We start from the raw sequence: 18,413 nt of genomic DNA, 5'->3' as shown, positions 1-18,413 counted from the left end.
TTACCCTCTATTTTTGCTACATAATTTCACTTGCCATGCATAGGAAGGACGAAAGAAAACAGATCGAGGAAAATTACACGGTGCTATCAATTATCAAAACATCGAAGGAAGATCTTTGCACAACGGAAAATTACACGATGCTATCATTATCATATTGTCTCCCCTTATCAAAGCAAAACTCCCAGACGAAGGCGTGAAGAAAGAAACAAAAACAGATCATTCAACAAATACATCACTGTCAGAGTGAAGTCACACGACGCTACCATGTTTCAGGTGATGGGGAGATATATCTTTACATGGTCTCATGCCTCTCGCCAACAAATAGAAATATTATGCGGCAATTTTCACAAGCTTTTTCACAAGAAGACACCCTCAGTAAATCACAATACTCCAGTCAATAAATATGAATCATCTCAAGCCCTTTGAATTGCAAGCCGCCGCACATCTACACTTACCTACATTCACGACATAAAATATTACCAACCGGATGACAAGTCACCGTCCAATCACCTGAACCATTGCAGTTTCAAATCACGGGCAGGAGAAGACCAACAATAAGTTTAGATGTGCTCAAACTGATCAAAAGAAACTGTCATTCCCAAGCTTCGGTCGAAAAGGAATATTTTATTTAGCCACTGAAAAAATACCTCATCTCTTCCTTAGAGCTGAGCCCTTAGACACAGCTTTCATACTCTGCGAATCCTTAAAGCAAACAAAGTGAACAATTGCTTGACCATTGGGGTAGACCGCAAAAACACTCGTCCCGATTTTCTTGTTGCAAAGCGCACATGTAGTATCACTGGTAACCTTGACTACTGTTTTCCTACGGTTATACATTTCATCCTTCACCTGTATACATGATAATTTGTGAGGAAAATAGAATGGGTACAGATAGTTGTGCAAAGCACACCAGTAAAGAAAAGGTACCAATTGGAGAGGAAAAAAAAGAGGCGGTGGGGGGTGTATGAATGCATAAAAAAATACCCACCTAAGGTATATATCAAGACAATCACTTTGATTTGAGAATGAAATGTTTTAGTCATATTAGCTTCAGTTTGAAGATAATTGAACTTGCCTCTTACAGTGAACTTCGCTATAAAACTTGGTGTACAGTAAATTGCAAGGAATTATTGAATCTTGCACAGAAGTTGTGCAAATTGATGGTTTGATAATTATTGAGCAGGTTTTTATCCGTGTCAATTATGTTTATCTTTTCAACAGCCATACTAGCGAGTACTGATTCAAAAGGGTTACCCCATCATAAATATGGCCTCTATGACAGAAGTTACGATCAGTGCAAGCTAAATGCCATAATTCTTAGTGCTACTCTCATGTTTCATAAATAATCCTTTCCTTCAAGCTATTAAATCTTCTTATAGAAATACTGTGATTGGTTAGGATTCCTGGTGCAAATAATTTATACTAACACGTTCCCCCAGTTGAATGTGCATGCATTATACAGTGGATACCTGAAGGTTCTCACTCTGCCTCAAGCTTTTGATTACTGAGAGATTCCTGCATGTTTCACTGGATTTTTTCAGAAGAGGTCCAAGAAAGGGAAGCAAGTTCTGCAAAGGAATTAAAGCAAATAAATATTAATGGGAAGATCAAGATGGAATTGTTCAAGGTCTGTATGCTATTGCTGTTTATTCAGTACCTGTAATTTAGTTTCTTTTGGTAAGAGTTTGAGGGCCTGAGCTCCATTGATTCTGTCCCATCTTTTGCTCAACAGATCGAGGACCTCATCAAGCATAATAGTAGAACCCCCTTCCTCACCAAATTCATCTGTATCTCCATCACTCCTGCTACTGTCAGTGCCACTAAGACTGACTCGTATGTCTTCTGCACCCTCTATGGCAGCAATTTTCTTTGTAGCACGACCTCCTTTAGCTTTAACTAGGGTCCCAGAACTTATCTTGGGAATGTTAGTATTCTGTGGGGATAATAGATTTGTTATTCGCTTTTCAAAATTCTTGGTTGTCTTCTGGGGATTGAGGTAAATTTGCAAGAGAGTTAGGTACATATTGCCAGATGATTTTACAGATGGTGGATGAGCAGCAGACTCGTAGACACGGTCACAGTAGGATAATGCCAGATCAGGAACATGAAGCTGGAAAGGTAAAAGAACTTGTAAGAACTAACCTTGAATCAACAAAGCCTCAAATCCAAAATGAGTTGAGTTTGGGTAACTTTTTCAACCAATAACAATAAAAAGAATGAAGAATCGCATTATATGTATGTATGAACAAGGATCGTACACGTGATCTTTAATACAGAATACCTTGTGAACATATAGAGATAAGGCAAGCTCATGTTGGTTCATTTTGCCCAACAAAAGTGCACGCTCTTCAAATAATGCATCTGCTGGAAGACATTTCAACAAAGACTCTGGGTTATACCCTGAGATGCTCTCCAAAGCAGACAATAACTTCTTCCGCGATGGCGAATAAGCCTTTTCATCCCATTTTTCTTGAGCATTCAACTCTGCATGCCAATCAAGCACTTCCAAGAGATAGATTTGCACCTGTAACACATAAAATTGGCAAGTAAATACGACTAATGATCGTAAAATTAGCAGCATCACTGCTAGTACCCATCCTAAGAACATGGGGCTGGCAGCACTATCTGTTTTGCCAAGTCAATTAGAATGAATAAGAAAAATGATATGACATAAATGCAAGACTTCACCATTTCATTTTGCAGGTTTCCAGAGATCCCATTTTCATCCATTGCAAGCATAAGTTCTAAATATCTGCCTTGCATGCTTGGAGCATGCTGCTTCAAATAAGAGTTGACCAAGTCTGCAGGAATATTCCCAGACAAAAGGAGCTCAATAGTTTGTGTGGGACAGCTTTCGAGAACAAGCATTGAAAACTCCAAGACAAGCATGGGATCAGTCCCGCACAAAGGCTGCATGTAGAAATCCATCAGAACTTATTCAGAATAGAACATGTAAAGGTTGTAGATTTAACTCATTCAGTGAAGTAATAATCTATTTAAAGAAAGTAACTACATAAAATTGCTTTCATGATATTCCAGCAACAAAACACCAAAACTACTTATGCTGTTACGAATGGTTAAAAGCACAAAAAAATAGTGATATTAATATGTTAAGACACAGAAATATTTAAGACCAGGAGAGAATTTTTTGTGAAAACCTAGATGCCAGGGAACAGTTTTAGTGGATACATAAAGTCGAATTAGTTGTCAAACCCATGTGAAAGAATATGCTGGCACAATAAAATGAGAAAAAACATGGTGTCTAATAAGTTTGGCAGCCATATATATAATTTTACATATATATAATTTTACATATCAGTGCCACAAAATACCATATTTTGTCAAATTCTTTTATGCAGTTGATCCAATCTTATGTTTCCATGCTATTTTCTAGTTTCACCAGTAAAACAAAAAAACAGCACCAAAGTTACAAACCAAATGAGAGATCCTACCTTGAGATATTCAATAATAGACTCAGGCTTGAACTTGGGGTTGAGCTCGGGCTGCAACTGGTTTGACTCCTCAACTAATTGATGCAGAAGTTTAAGAGCTTCACGGTGCATGCCATTGCATTTGTAGAGTTCTAGTAAAGCACTATAATGATTCCATTTCTGAAGAATCTCCTCACATATCTTTAGGTCACAGTAGTTAACACCCTTCAGTAATTCTAAGGCTGCTGAAATCTGCCCTGTAAGAAGAACAGCCTGAAGAAGAGCTGTGTCCAATATTGCAGCCATTTCCCTGGCACCTGAGTTAATGGCAATGTTACCACGACCCTGGGGTACCAAATACAATATGAGGTTATAAACTTAAAATCAGTAAGTAGCCATGGCACCAAGACTTGCTTTGACAAGTATATTGGTGAAAATAATAAATGTTGATTGGCATGAAAAGCCAAATAATAGACAACAGACAAACACCATCTGTTATGTAGGCATTTGATCTCTGTAAAACATCAAAGAGCATGCTCAAGGCTCTTGTGCCTCTCCTACTCAATCACCCAGCCCCCACCCATCCAAACACAGCTACGCGCATGCACACAAACAATTTTCATAGATTAGTTTCTCTATATGAAGGAGCCAGTAGTTAGTTCTCTGAAACAAAGGACTGATACATAACCCTTGTTTAAGGTTCATGTATGTGAACTTCATACCTATTTAGAACAGAATAACACCAAAATCACATAAAAATGAAGAAATAAAAGCCAGGTATTACCTTGCTGGATTTCTTAAATCTACTAGAGTCATAAGCTCCATAATTATCTCCGACAGCGTCTAAAACAACCTCGTCTGTTACCTCAGCAGTGGCCTTTTCAATTATGCTATATCTTCTTTTCTGCAAGTACTTGATTAAAGCCTTGAGAGTGTTATGGCTCATCTTCTTGGATTCAAGTGCTGAATGCTCATCAAAATCAGGTGAGGATTCCATATCATCAGACAACCCAGAGGAACCTCTTGAGAGATATGGAACATCTGGAGACATGTCAATTAGCTTCTCAGGTTCTGGAACCATAGATGTTTTGGGAAGAACAACAGATGGATATAAAGAAAGCACGTAGGTGATATCAACTTGGGATGCTAAAAACTGTTCCATAGCCTCCTCGTAGCTCCCATTATCAAAAAGATAATGAGCGTATCTGAAAGGCGATGACATTAGCTTATTCAAATAACATGTAAGACTAAAAGTGATACAACTAGCATTATTCTAATGCCTATTTTAAAAGCCTATGTGGAACATTCACCTTATGTGAATTGACCCCTCCTTAGCAGCTCGAAGGTTTGAATCTTCTGGTGGAAGCAGCTTGCACAAGGCCAAAGCTTCCTCAAAATTTCCAGATGCTGTCAATTGTACAATCTGCACCATAATACGGCCCTTAGTTCTGTGTCTGAAATACCACTTCCTTGTAATTTTTTAGGTTCTTATGTGAAGGTTACAGCAAAAGGCATAATTCAATTACAGACATGGCTATTGTGCAAAGAGAAATGTAATGCACATTTTGTTTGAAATCTTAAAAACAGTCAAATTGTGAACTCAATAGATGGGAAGGTGTGCCTTCCATGTCTTTACTAAAAGTAACTCAAAGATAGCAAATCAATAAACTTACAAACAGGAATAGGGAATACCTGTGCCCCAAGAGGAACAGGGAACAGCGCACAAACAGAATTGCTTAATGCAACAATTATTGCATTGTTGCTTTCAATAAGATGGCGAACATTTTGAAGAACAACAGCTTGTATCAATGAATATGGAACTCGGAGAGACCGGATCTGTAAACATTAATAGCAAATTCTAACCAAATGCACAGCCACATAGATAGAAACAAAAGGGAGGGTTTTCCCTTCTAATTTTGGGTGTGGCATATGGTTAAGGTACCTCAATCCGTCTTGGAAGCAGAGCAACTGCATAGGACTTCTGAATGACAACAACAGAAGGGGCCTCTGACCAACATAATTTCTCTGCTTGGAGATGCTTGCCATTTTGGTCCACAAAGACTCCAATGTTATCCTGCGGCAGCAACAAAAACAGAAGTTCCTAGCTTCATTCTTGTTGTGTGGGAAGAGAAGACAAATAAATAGCATAAGGGAGAATAGCCAATATGCTCTGGACATGCAAATTAAGAGTTATATCTGTAACTCTTGAGTAAAGACATTCCTTATGTTCAAGGTTATAAAAATCATCACATTTTTTCATACAATGAGATAGCAATGAAAACCTTCAACAGCCATTTAATATTTCTGTAAGGAATAATAATGCAACCTATGCAATTTTTAACCATTGTGATTACAGTATGCACAGGTGCTCTTGCAGCACATAGCTCATCATAGACTAAAGTCCATCCTCTGTCACATACCAAGTTTCCAAAGAAAGTGACATGTCATTGGTATCTTTTCTGAAAATACCACAACAATTATGTTCCAGTTTAAACAGTTCCTAAAAGTTGGCCTGGGAAGGAGATTAATGAAATGAAGCAGTCAAACCCCAAAACTAGCTATCTAACTTTGATCTTTTTCCTCCAGTGCTCAACATGAAAAGAATACTAATTTTTCAAATCAGGAGGGGTATCAAGTCACCAAAAAAGCACATAATTTACTAATTAATTAAGAAACTAAAAGGCAGAGATGAATTAAGTAAATAGTTCCTATTAACAAAGGCAAGCCAAATAAAACAATGTAAATGTCAGCAGCAGAGAGACAGAGTACCTTCCAAAGAAGAAGCTCCCTGGAAGGAAGAGATACCACTAATGGAGGAGCTAGTCTTCCAGAAGGAAAAACCTGACTCAGTGCACCATTTGTTGCATTCAATATCCAATATTCCTTTCTAATCCCCATACAAATGTTCTCACCACACCATGACATTGACCTCACTGTATCTGAAACTCCAAAATCTTTCACCTCCACAAATCCCCTTCCTCCTGAAAAATAAGCTCAAAATTTAGCTCCACCAAAAAAACAAACAAGAAAAAAAATATATTAAAAACCTGATTATCACAATATCAAATTCAAATGTAGTATCACAACTCTATTCGCAATCAAAATAACCTAATATTAAATTTATAATTTTGTTTTTCCAATCATTAATAACAAAGAAACATTTGTTCCAATCATTTTTAACACTATAATTAGCTCCACTAGAAAAAAAAATACTGATTTATCATAACAGAATATAATTTCAAAATGCATTTAATGATAAATTGTCCGATTACTTAATTAGAAATGAAAGAAACAAAGATAATCATGCAACTCCATTTGCAATCCAAATAACCTAATATCAACTTTAAACTATCGATTCAAGGCCTACTAGCACAAAGTAACATCAAAATAACTAATTATCACCTCGACATCAACAATCAAAATCAAAGTTGATAATGTCAATCACTCCACAATCTAAATAAAGATTCAAATCAACCACACCATTATCAAAACCTTAATTATCAAGTAACAATATAATCATCCAAAACAACACCGAGTTTTTAATTAATTATATTAACTCCAAGAATTACTAAATTCTCCTAGTTTCCATTGCTTTCACTAACATTTACCACTACAATCCTCGAAAATAACCAAAAAAACGCTAACTTCTAGATTCCTCTCATTTTTATCGCTTTCGTTATTATTTATAACAAGATAAAATCAATTCAAATCAATTAGTTAACAAAACAAAAATACACCAGATTTTGAACTAATTACCGTCATGTCTAAAAATACAGACTCTCTTTTGCCTGGCGAAGCACAAAAACCCTCGCTTATCATCCCAATCAAACACATTAGCACCTTTAGCTTTAGTAAGCACCGCTACAGTCTCCAAATTAGGCAATCTATGAAACGCGATAGACTCAGAGAGCGATAGAAGCAGTTCCCTTGAAGCCAATACTTTCATTGACAGAATCGGCTTTTTAGAGAATCCGTTTACGGTTCTCTCCAGTGCGTACGGTTCCTTTCGAAGTTGATCACCGTGGTTATGGTAATCAAGCGGTGGAGATTTGTCGGAGATTGTGGATTCTGGAGCGTAGATTCTGAGAGCTCCATCGGAGCAAGCAACCAGAAGTTTTGAACCGTAGGATTCGATTGCGTCAATTTTGTCAGGGGAATTTGTGAGGAGCTCAAAGGAATCGTAGGCATTGTGCACCATTATTAGTTTCAGCTTTTGATCGTTTCACAAAATACAGAGAAGAATTTCATAGGTAGATCGGTTAATTACAAATTAATCCCCTGTCTTATTTTTTTTTATTTGGTATTAACTTTGCAGATTAATTTAATTTTTTATTTAAAAATTTTATTATTATATCTGGTTAAAAATAACTTTTAACTTTATTATAAAATTAAGTCAAAATCTGATTTAATCAAAAATTAATTTTTCTAATTTTTGACTTATAAAATTACTTTTTCTTAAAAAAACAATTGTTTTGAATCATTTTTATCAAACATATTTTTAACTTAAAGCCACTTTTAACATAAGTTATTTTTTAAATATGATTCAAAATCAAAGTCATTTTTTTAATTCATATCAAACAAAAAAAACCAAACTAGAAAAGGTTTTTTTTAAAATTTATATCTATTTTTAAATGTTATGCTCGATTAATTTAAAAAATATAGTGTGTTGATTAGTCAACTGTTATAAAAAATATATATAATCTTTCATAGTCTAATTATATTTATATATGGATTTAATTAGCATAGACTTTCCTTCTCATGGTTTTCTTTTTAAGATAAATTATAATCATTTTTTGAAAAGAGTTTCTTTTCATGAAAAGAATATGTAAATGGAATTGATTATCTATAATCAAATTACTTAATAAATAAATTATATGATTTTTTTTTAATTATATCAATAATTAAGGTTAAACAAATATCATTCTAATAATAACTAATAAGTTTGGCATGACAACTAAAAATATTTATATATCAAGTAGCTAAATGGATTGATTTAGAAATCAAGTTAAAAGGTAGAACTTATAAACATAGAAGATGGTTCAAGACTTTATATTTTATCCATCTGGATAGTCTAGCCTATCTTATAATTCTCACCTAAAAAAGAAAACAACAACTAATTATAGGCTATATAATTTTAAGTACGTTCTTGTTTTTTAAAAGTATTTATCTTTTCTATAAAAACAAAGACTTGAAAAGTCAAAGTCACTTATTCTTTTATTTCTCTTTAAATTGAGATTGAAAAAGTTACAAGGCTTGAAGCAAACCTCATTGAATTTGAGTTTTTTAATTATAGATAAATGAGTTGTAAAATTGAAAGAAAAGAGATGCACTAAAAGCTCATATACATTTACAAAACAAGTATCTTGTAAAATTTGAAGAACCTCTCATGTTTAAGTTAGTTAAGTTATATAAAAAATATAGTTATAAAAGAAATAAGTCATATGTATCAATAAAGATGATAAATGTTGGTGTTATGAGAAAAAAATGAAGTAATGCATGTGTACATGTTTGAAATGGATGAAATAACTCTTACCTGGTGTAAATAGGTGTTTTTATACTAATAAAAAACATCAACTTACATGGAGAATTAGTATATATGAAAATTATCATAATCCTTAATGGTTGGTAATTACACTATTAGTAAAGAAAGGATAATTTTAGATGAGCAATACTCTAATTAAAATATTTTATAGTTCATATAAGTTTGGCTAAATAAAATACCTTGAAAGTTATGCTAATCAGGCTAATTAAACACCAAAAAGACTATACTTTTTTTAAAGAATGAATCAAAATAAAGAAGTGAATCCTATTTTAACATAGTATTCTCTTATAAAACTAATATATTGTCAGGTTTTGGGTTGATGATCTTAATGAATTTTACCTTACATTTCATATAAAGTCTAATGATGAATAAGATAAATCTAAGTTCAATTATGAGCTCAACCATGGATCTATTATTGGTGGGCCTAGTTTGGGCCTTAAAATAAAGATGTTAATCCTAAGACAACTAATAATCATCACAAGTATTTATATTCAAGATAACAAAGACTTTATCATGCATGTAGGTTAATCTCAAGCATGAATATCTAATAAATAAGCTATTATTATAGATTATATAGAGATGTCTAAATACCAGCAAGTCAGCACATGACAAGAATATAAAAAATTAAAAGGTTGTCATATGGGACATGTGGTTGGAGATAACAGGACATCTTTAATGGTATATGTGTATATATGTGTATGGATAAGGCTAAGAACTATTCTTATTCTGTCACTTTTAAAAAAATAGACTAGCTTTTGTTCTCTCTATTCTCTATAATTTTAAGCAAATGCTAATGCCAGGAAGTTATAAACTAGTCATTAAATCACACTAAAAATTTATAAAACCTTTTTTAAATATCATAAAACTAGTTATGTTTTCTATATTTTATTATAAAGCAGTTTAGGTATGATTTTGGAATGAAAAGCCAACACTAAAAAAAAATTTGTTTAAGGTTCTCTCTCCCAAAACTTAATGATTTTTTAAATCATTATACATATTTTTATGATATCCATTAAATTTGAAGCGATCTTAAGTGAAGATGCACTAGACATCCTTGAATCAAAAAAAGGAAACCAACCTTAAGAGTGGTAAGAGGATGCTTTGTAGAAACTAGTGAACTCTCTAAAATAATTAGACAACCTAGAGATTGGTTAAATGATACATGCCCTGAAAACTAGATATGAAAACGTTCTTTTTTAAATATATATATATATATATATATAAGGTATATATATTATGAGACTAATCCTGCTAAAGGCATGGAAGTTATTATGCAACAAGTTATGATAGTTCATAGATAATTACAACATTAACTAATTAACAAAAAAGAACATCTTAAAAGGCAATATAGTTATTAGAAAACCTTACTTTATTTGTATGTTCATATCTTTGTAATTGTTTCCTACATATTTTATATTATTTGTTAGTATAGGTGGACTCGAACCCAAGAAGCAACAAAAAAAAAAATCCAGCTCTCCACATTGAGGGATTTTACATCATCTAAACAATCAAGTTCATGGTTTATAGAAAAACTAGTTGCTCATCTTTAGGTCGAATGACTTTGCATGCATCGCCAAAAAATTGTAGGTTTTCTAACATATTGGTGAGTGTTTGACACACGCCAACTATTCTTAACTCCTTAAGTCAATTTGCCCTGCATGCACGTATGGGAACCCTTTAATTAATTCTAAAATTACATCTCACATTAGTTGAGACTTTTTTTCTTAATATAATCTCTAATTATTTAATAACTCTTCAATTTAGACTCATTTAATCCAATCCAAGCCAAGTGCAAAGGAAATCATGGAGAGAATAAGGATAGAAAAAAGAAAAATGATATACAAGTTAATGCATTTTGATTATGCTTATTATCTAGATCATAATTTTTTATTTTAATTTTAGTTGAGATTATAAGATAGTTTGCTTTGTATTTACCTTAAAATTATTAAAAAAAAGTATCATACTAATTTTTTTTAATAGTTGACGAGTGTTTTAATTGATTATATAAATTATTTTGTCTCTTCAAATCAATTTTAGTCATATCAAATCAATTTCTACATCATCAATTTTTTTATGTTCAAGAAAACTATGTTACGTGAGATTTTAGACAATTGAATTTGCTTTTACTTATATCAGGTTGGTTTTGACTAAATTTCATTTGTACATTCTTCCAAGTTTTTACTAAACTAGCAAGAACAGTACTGATATCTCTATCTCAAAACCACAATGGAGCGCTGATAATAAAACTAGTAAAATTGTATGCTGTGATGGTAGCAGCACCCTCCAATCTAGTTCGATGCTACAGTCAAATTCTGCACCCTCGATGCTGCCTGCTTTCGAAGTGGTGGTCATATCTATCAAGAAAACAAATCCTAAGGAAAAAGTAGAATGATGAAAGATGATACAGTTCAACAATATTATTGCTTCTTTCTAGTTAGAACAATGAGGTTAGGGAACACGAGTAATAGGACAGCATACAAATGAGGAAGAAGCAGTGGTGACTATTGTTTTTAATAGTTAGAAGTAACCATTAGCATAACAACATAATGCTTATTCACCTCGATGTTTTTTCAAGTTCCATTATGAGATTTGATAATGAAGTATCAGTTAATTTAGTCCAGGCTAAACTGTCCATGTCTCTGTTCTCTTGCCTACGAGTCCAAGCATCAGCCAGACTTAGCTAGCCGGCAGTGCAAGAGGGGTTGGCTCTGGCGCCACCTGTGCCCCTGAGTGACTGTTAGCAATGTGGATTGGTTTTTCATCTAATCCCCAGAACTTGGCTGTTTTTACATCATCCTGGGCCATTAGTCGTGAGAACTCTTCATGGTCGTACGTCAGTGTGGCTTTTCCCCCGAACTCGTTTGGGAGGTTGTCAACATCAAAGAAAGACTTCATGAGCTCGAAACTATCTTCTTTTTTTGGGTAAACAAACTTCACCTTCTGGATAGTAATTGGATCCAGGAAGAACTTGACAACCTATACAAATGAAGTAAAACAAGGTTCGTCATTCCAAACATGAAGGGGTAAAACATTTCAAGCAATATAAATGTAGCAGTTATGCGCATAATACAACAGAAAAGGATCTATTCTATGATAAATTTTCAAATCCACCAAGGAGATATATCTAGAACACATATACCAGTTCTAAAGGGAGAACATGCACATTATAAGATTTCACCTGGGGGAGTTTCTATCACTAAACCTAATAACAGGGCAGACCTTCCCACCCTCTCCCATCTAATCTGAATGGAGAAGAGGATAAGAGCAAAAATAAGGTGATAGAAATAACTGACAGAAGAAGACACGATCTAGAGCACCATACTTGGTCCTCAACACATTTTGAGTTGCCTAGATTATTTTGGTAAAAGAGGGATATCATGCAAAGTACTTTAGTGAGAAGCAAATAAGATAGTACATACTTTCCAATACATTTTATTATGTTCACTTAAGTTCTACCAATCCATTAATTGTATGCAAGTTGAGCTACTATGACCGCGGGTTCTCTGAAACATAAGGTATTAGTTATGGAAGAATTCCAAATTTTAACCTTCCAAAGCCCCATGGTATATTTTATACCAAGTAACAATCAAAATGCAATCAAAAAATAATTTGCCATAAGATCAGTGAGTGTTAGGCTAATCCAAAAATCAAATGGGCTGCAATGGACATTAGGAAGAAGCATGCACCTTCCAAAATGCTTCAAATATTCTAGGCGGATTATAAAGAAATGCAACAGCAAGTCTCTCAGGGTAATGGTTCTGTAAGATGTTAATGCATTCACGAGCAGTTTTGATGGGGACCTTGACGCTCAAACCCCATCCAGTGAAGTCTATCAACCATGACATTTGTTCTTGACCCTCACCAAGATTAAGAATACCGTTCTCTATAAGATAAACCAAATGGCGGACATTGTCTTCTGCACATGTTGTGTTCTGCAAAAATGAAAGAAAAAATGGAAGGTCAATCTACAAAAGCTAAGTCACGGAAACTTTATAAATGGGGAAAAGACCAATAAGAAAGCATCAATAAATATAAAAAGGTAAAATCCTAGAACAAACCTGCATTCCTGGTCTCATTATGAGCACAGTCCTCCCAGATCGATCATGAAAATCTGCTCTGGAGACTTTACCAGTCTCACCTTCATGAGCTACTTCATGCTGCATAATATTAAGGGATTCAATTGATCTAATAGAATGAAAATAATATTATAAAAAAATTGATGTATCAAGCATATATAGAATGGAAAAACATTGTAGAAGTTATTAAAATAAGTAGGCAACAATGCATACCCAGCGGATTTCTTCAGGCTTATAAGTTGCTCTCCACTTGAGTGTCTCTTCCAACATTTTCTTTGCCTTGTCGACATTCCAGTTCCGTGCTATTAAATATCTCCTCAGGCATGCATCAGTGCAGTACTTTACACTTCGATCAGAAAGAGGTCCTAGAGCAGCCCTGAGTTCACTGACCTGCTTGCAGAAAAAGTATTCAACATCTGTCTTTCAATCACTCGGAAAACTTATCTTGTTCAGATAAAACCACAATTTGAGAGAAGTTTCTCATTTTGTTCATAAACCTTGCTTCATAATGATTGTAAAATCGTTAATTCATTTCTTGATATGATGACACTTATAGGGTGAAACAAAAAACAAAAACTTTCTACTTAAATGTCTGCCAAACTTTGACACTACCTTTGCTTCCTGTTCTGCAAGGCCATTATCCTGATGATTCTGAGAGTGCTTTCTTCGAAACATGTTGACTGCCAATAAAGTTGAACCTATGGTAAGTAGTCTTCAATAGAAAGGTCTGTTAAGGATAATTATTTGCCCGTAGAGTTGAACCTGTGGTAAGTAGTCTTCAACATAAAAGTCTGTTAAGGATAATTATTTCCAACGAATTTATTTTGCAGCTGAACTAATAGCCTCTCAAAAGACATAATTCGAAATAGAAATACAACCTCCACCTAAAAAACGCAGGATTTGTAGCAAACTCAAAGACAGACCAACAATATTGAATATTTTATCTTGATTTGAATACAGAAAAATTAAACTTGCCAACAAAAAAACTTTCATGAACGATAGGCTGTATTCCATCACACACGATCTAATGGCAGACAAAATAGGAATCGTTGGTCAACCTTTTCTTATTCTGTTTATTTTTATCTTCTAAAAAATTGGTAGTAGTGTATTGATCTATTTTATCGATCAGCAAAGCAATGGGAGAATCCATGAACCAATCAAACACTGATCACCGAGACTACACAATGGCCGACCTGATCCAACCAAACCTTATACTTCGGTATCTAAGCATAAATACAAACACAAACACTAACAGATTTCAGATTACTTCAGTTCCTTGAACCCAAAACGCTGAATATTTTTACAGTCTAGAATATCCAAACCTCTAAACAGCACAGGCAATCTTAGTGATCACCGAGCAACGAAATTACAACCTAAGACTTACCAAAACTAAACGACTTATCAAAACATGAAAAACCCACCAAAGAGTAATTCAGCAGATCTCAAATAACCTAATCATTAAAAAAAAAAACTAGAACAATGTGCTCCACATCACATTTAAGGGGGAAAAAAAACACAAAAACAGCCTTGTGAGTTTAACAAGAGCAACAGATCTCCCACAAACTCCCACACAACAAACCCCAAATGAAAAAAAAAGCCACTTGGTCATGAAATGTAGAGTTTAACAAACCTTGTGAGTGGTGAAGCAAAACAAAGAGAGCTCTCCCAGATTCTATAGTGATGAGCTTATTTAAAAAGCCACTTTTTAGGTGATGGGGATGATTCGGGTTCTGTGGAGAGGCAATAAAGTTGTGGCTTTTAGATTTAGACAATGGTCCTCGAGAGTTTTGGAGAGTAGTAGATTTAATCTCTCTCTCGTAAAGGACGAACCCAACCAGATTCGGAAGAAAGGGAAAGCGAGGGAGATGTATTCAGGGAAACTTGATATGTTCATTTATAATGGGAAAGCAAAAGGCGAGAGCCACTTGACATGACTCGGAATCTTTTGCAGGGCAGGGTGACTGGGACCTTTTGTTGTGGAATGTAAAGTCTGCCCACATTAAGCATCTTTTCTACGTCCTTTCTAGAGGCTGGACGACTTTGTGGACTGAGGCAGAAGGGGCGTTTCACTAAATTTTAAAAACATTAATTAATTTTTTATATCTAAATTTTTAGATTAGTTTGATGTGATAATTTTTAAAAATAATTATTATTATACTATACAACACTACCTAATCTAAATATAAAATTAAAAAATTTTACTAAGAAAATTGAAGGGTACATCATGTTTTATATAAGAATAAAAATAAAGAAATTAGAGTCCACAAGAAGAAAAATTTACTGAAAAGAAAGCATTATTGGAGCAATTAATATCCTTGTTAATATGTTTAACATGCTGAGATTTTGAGTTATCTCTATTTCATAGAGACTAACTTTTCAGGTTATTAATGATATCTAAGCTAATGTATTTATAATAAGGTCAAAGTGGTGAAATTTTTCTCAAACTTAAAGTAATTATATGATTTTTTTAATATTGATTTTAATTCTAATTTCTTATATTTTGATATATTTGAAATCAAGTTGTTTTCTTTTTTTTTCAGAATTTTATCAAGATATCAAAGGATTTACTACTACCACATGTTAAGAAAATAGAGAATATAATGGTTAGCAAGTTTATTAATATGATTAGATAATTAACAAAGTCTGTTACTATTCATTAGATTACATAATCATCCTTCTCACATTTAATTCATATAAAATAAATGTAATAGTGTTGAGAATATAAGTAGTGAATAATACACAAAAATATTTTTTTCTTCTGCTGCATTAGAGCATCTTTCTCTAATTATGTTTACTTCTTGTTCATCTTTGTAACAATTCTTACTAGCTTATCATAGTATCAAAGCTTAGGATTGTTAATATCTTGTGATCTTGTGATTTCCTTGCTTCTAATATCTTGCGAATCTTTGTTTTTGGTATTATTATCGCCTTATTAAACCAATTCTTTCATAATAATCAATATGCTTATCATCTGTTTGATATATTGTCAAACTGGAAAATTCTTCTTCAACTTTCTTCTCAAAAATTCTTCTTCAACTCTCTTCTCAAATCTATGATTCTCTTCCTTTTTGTCTCTTGAACTCTAAAAAATGATGACTACTTCTCAACTTCAAAGCTTCTAATATTTGTTAATCTTTGTTTTTGATATTATTATCACATTATTAAACTAATTCTTTCATAATAATCAATATGTCTATCATCTGTTTCATATATTGTCAAACTAAAAAATTCTTCTTCAACTCTCTTCTTAAATTTGTGATTCTCTTTCTCTTTGTCTCTTGAACTCTAAAAATAATAACTACTTCTCAACTTCAAATTATTTAATCTCATATTACCTGTTTACTTCCTATAATTTCAACAGTTGTAACAGTCAAGTTAAATGACACAAATTATCTCATATGGAATTTTCATATGCAAATTCTACTTGAGAATCATGGTATTTTAGGATTTGTTGATAAATCAAGAAAGTATCCAAATCGATATGATGCAGATTTTGACCTTGAAACTGATGATCATCAAAAGATCAAAGATGCTCGAGACCATCTTTCTACAATAAAGGTTTATTTTAAAGATGATGATATTGTAAATAAAGGTATTTCAACTTCTTTATTTTGGCGTCACTAATCCAATCTTATACTTGGTTCCTCCAAGCTTGCAATTGAGGGGAAATATCAAAATATCAAAGGCCCTGTTATTGCCACCTTTCAAGAGAATAGAGACTATAATGGTTAGCAAGTTTGTTAATATGGTTAGATAACTAACAAAGTTTATTATTGTTGATTAGATTATATAACCAACCTTCTCACGTTTAGTTCATATACAATGAAGGTAAATGTGTTGAGAATGTAAATAATGAATAATACACAGAAATATTTTCTTCTTCTTTTGCATTATATTATCTTTTTCTAATTTTGTTCGCTTCTTATTTATCTCTATAACAATTCTTACTGGCTTATCAAATTCTGTGTATGTTTTACTTATAAAACAAGTTAAATGACTTAAATATTCTCAATTTCAATAATTGTTTTTTTTTTATTTTTTTTAATAGAAATAATTTGAAATTTAAAAATGAACTAAATAACTTAAAAATTTAATATCACAATCCCAGTCCTCCATTCAAATATTCTCATTTTTTATTTTTTTTAAAAAAATTGATAGCCTAAATACCCTTTTTTCTGTTCAAATAAAACACTAGCATTATTAAAATATTTTCTTAAAAAAATTAAAAAAATATTTCAAAGGAATAATTAAGATTATGATATTAAATTCAAAATTAATTTTATAGAAAAAATTTAGTACTCATCAGTTAGATTAGATTAAAGATACTTAAATTAAAAATATTTAAGTTATTTTTATTAGTTTTATATTTAAAATACAAATAAAATCCTGAAAATAATAAAAGGACTTGATTTTAACTATATCAAATTATAAAAGATCAAAATTGAGATTAAAAATTTATAAACTAATTCAAAATAACTTTAAACTCAAAAAAAAAATATCGAATTTAATATCAAGGTGCACCACGCTTCATTGACAAACTAACTTGCAGCCTTATAATTGTCTTTCTCAGTACGGGAGAGTAATAATGATATATCAGCTAAAGAGGTGGTGAAATAATAATTCCAAAAAATGCATGCATTTGATTTAAAATAATATATGCTAGCTTTCCCGATTCTCCTATTGTTTCACTAACCAATCATTGAATATTCATATGCATTTAAATCTAAGAAAAAATTTGATTAAGTGATATGATAAGACATTTAACCTTTGTTAATTGGGATTTTCTTTGCGTTCTCTAGTAAAAGAAAAAATAACACAATATAAAAAATATTTAAAAATATAAAAAATATTTAGAAAAACAGTAAAGTGTGGAGAGATGCGAATAATATCTAGATTTCTGAATTGTAAGTGCCATATGCGACTTTAAAACTGTAAAATTAATATACACAAAATTTAATTAAAAAAATAAAAGTAAATAAAATAAAAAAAACTTTGAAGATATATCAAAACTCTGATAATAACACCACCAGTATTATTGAAAAGATTTTGACGAAATAAATCCAACAATACTAAAAAAGACATCATCGATGATCGAAGTGGGTCACATGATCGCCCCAGAAAAAAGTGAACCTTATCACTTTTAGGTGGCTTGTATAGCTTATTCTGTTTACTATCTATGAATTTATTTGATGTTGTTGGATTTATTTTATTAGGATCTTTATAACGTTACCAGTATTGTTATCATTAGAGTTTTGATATGTCTTTAGTATCATCTTTTTTCTTTTTTTTTGTGTGTGTTTTTCTCTCATCTCCCTTCCTTGTAATATGTGAAAAGATAGGGAAAAAATATAATAAAATAAACTT

General features: G+C 32.5%; 2 protein-coding genes across 6 annotated transcripts; both read right to left on the bottom strand.

Annotated features, from left to right (window-relative positions):
* Positions 1-124: 124 nt before the first annotated feature.
* Positions 125-7,694, bottom strand: LOC105126577 (vam6/Vps39-like protein). 3 transcript variants are annotated; one of them, XM_011027478.1, is made up of 13 exons: positions 7,188-7,694; positions 6,201-6,412; positions 5,374-5,505; positions 5,124-5,267; positions 4,742-4,854; positions 4,216-4,636; positions 3,453-3,776; positions 2,689-2,910; positions 2,282-2,524; positions 1,658-2,110; positions 1,470-1,568; positions 648-849; positions 125-575 (listed from the first exon to the last, which is right to left on the bottom strand). In XM_011027478.1, exons 1-12 carry the CDS (start codon positions 7,627-7,629, stop codon positions 649-651), a joined length of 3,006 nt encoding a protein of 1,001 aa, XP_011025780.1. In that variant the 5' UTR covers positions 7,630-7,694; the 3' UTR covers positions 125-575; position 648. The 3 variants fall into 3 exon arrangements, with proteins under 3 accessions (XP_011025780.1, XP_011025781.1, XP_011025779.1); XM_011027479.1 differs by having other exon boundaries at positions 125-455; XM_011027477.1 differs by having other exon boundaries at positions 125-849; positions 7,188-7,693.
* Positions 7,695-11,362: 3,668 nt separating this feature from the next.
* Positions 11,363-15,003, bottom strand: LOC105126576 (random slug protein 5-like). 3 transcript variants are annotated; one of them, XM_011027473.1, is made up of 6 exons: positions 14,680-15,003; positions 13,662-13,729; positions 13,263-13,439; positions 13,032-13,130; positions 12,660-12,905; positions 11,363-11,949 (listed from the first exon to the last, which is right to left on the bottom strand). In XM_011027473.1, exons 2-6 carry the CDS (start codon positions 13,722-13,724, stop codon positions 11,650-11,652), a joined length of 885 nt encoding a protein of 294 aa, XP_011025775.1. In that variant the 5' UTR covers positions 13,725-13,729; positions 14,680-15,003; the 3' UTR covers positions 11,363-11,649. The 3 variants fall into 3 exon arrangements, with proteins under 3 accessions (XP_011025775.1, XP_011025777.1, XP_011025776.1); XM_011027475.1 differs by lacking the exon at positions 14,680-15,003 and adding an exon at positions 14,434-14,670; XM_011027474.1 differs by lacking the exon at positions 14,680-15,003 and adding an exon at positions 13,812-14,413.
* Positions 15,004-18,413: the final 3,410 nt, after the last annotated feature.

Source organism: Populus euphratica, unplaced genomic scaffold, assembly GCF_000495115.2.
Source record: "Populus euphratica unplaced genomic scaffold, PopEup_1.0 scaffold41.1, whole genome shotgun sequence".
In the NCBI taxonomy this organism is placed as follows: Eukaryota; Viridiplantae; Streptophyta; class Magnoliopsida; order Malpighiales; family Salicaceae; genus Populus; species Populus euphratica.
The sequence above is the reverse complement of the archived record's forward strand: the minus strand, read 5'-3'. Positions and strand labels throughout refer to the sequence as shown.

Bases quoted from the DNA above. Each gene is read 5' to 3' on its own strand.
- LOC105126577 (XM_011027478.1), bottom strand. From the start codon at position 7,629: ATGGTGCACAATGCCTACGATTCCTTTGAGCTCCTCACAAATTCCCCT. The intron at 1,569-1,657 runs GTACTGAATAAA...ATTCCTTTGCAG, and splicing joins CAAAAGAAACTAAATTACAG to AACTTGCTTCCCTTTCTTGG. The intron at 850-1,469 runs GTATCCACTGTA...TCATGTATACAG, and splicing joins GGCAGAGTGAGAACCTTCAG to GTGAAGGATGAAATGTATAA.
- LOC105126576 (XM_011027473.1), bottom strand. From the start codon at position 13,724: ATGTTTCGAAGAAAGCACTCTCAGAATCATCAGGATAATGGCCTTGCA. The intron at 13,440-13,661 runs GTAGTGTCAAAG...TTCTGCAAGCAG, and splicing joins TTGCAGAACAGGAAGCAAAG to GTCAGTGAACTCAGGGCTGC. The intron at 13,131-13,262 runs GTATGCATTGTT...AATATTATGCAG, and splicing joins AGCCTGAAGAAATCCGCTGG to CATGAAGTAGCTCATGAAGG.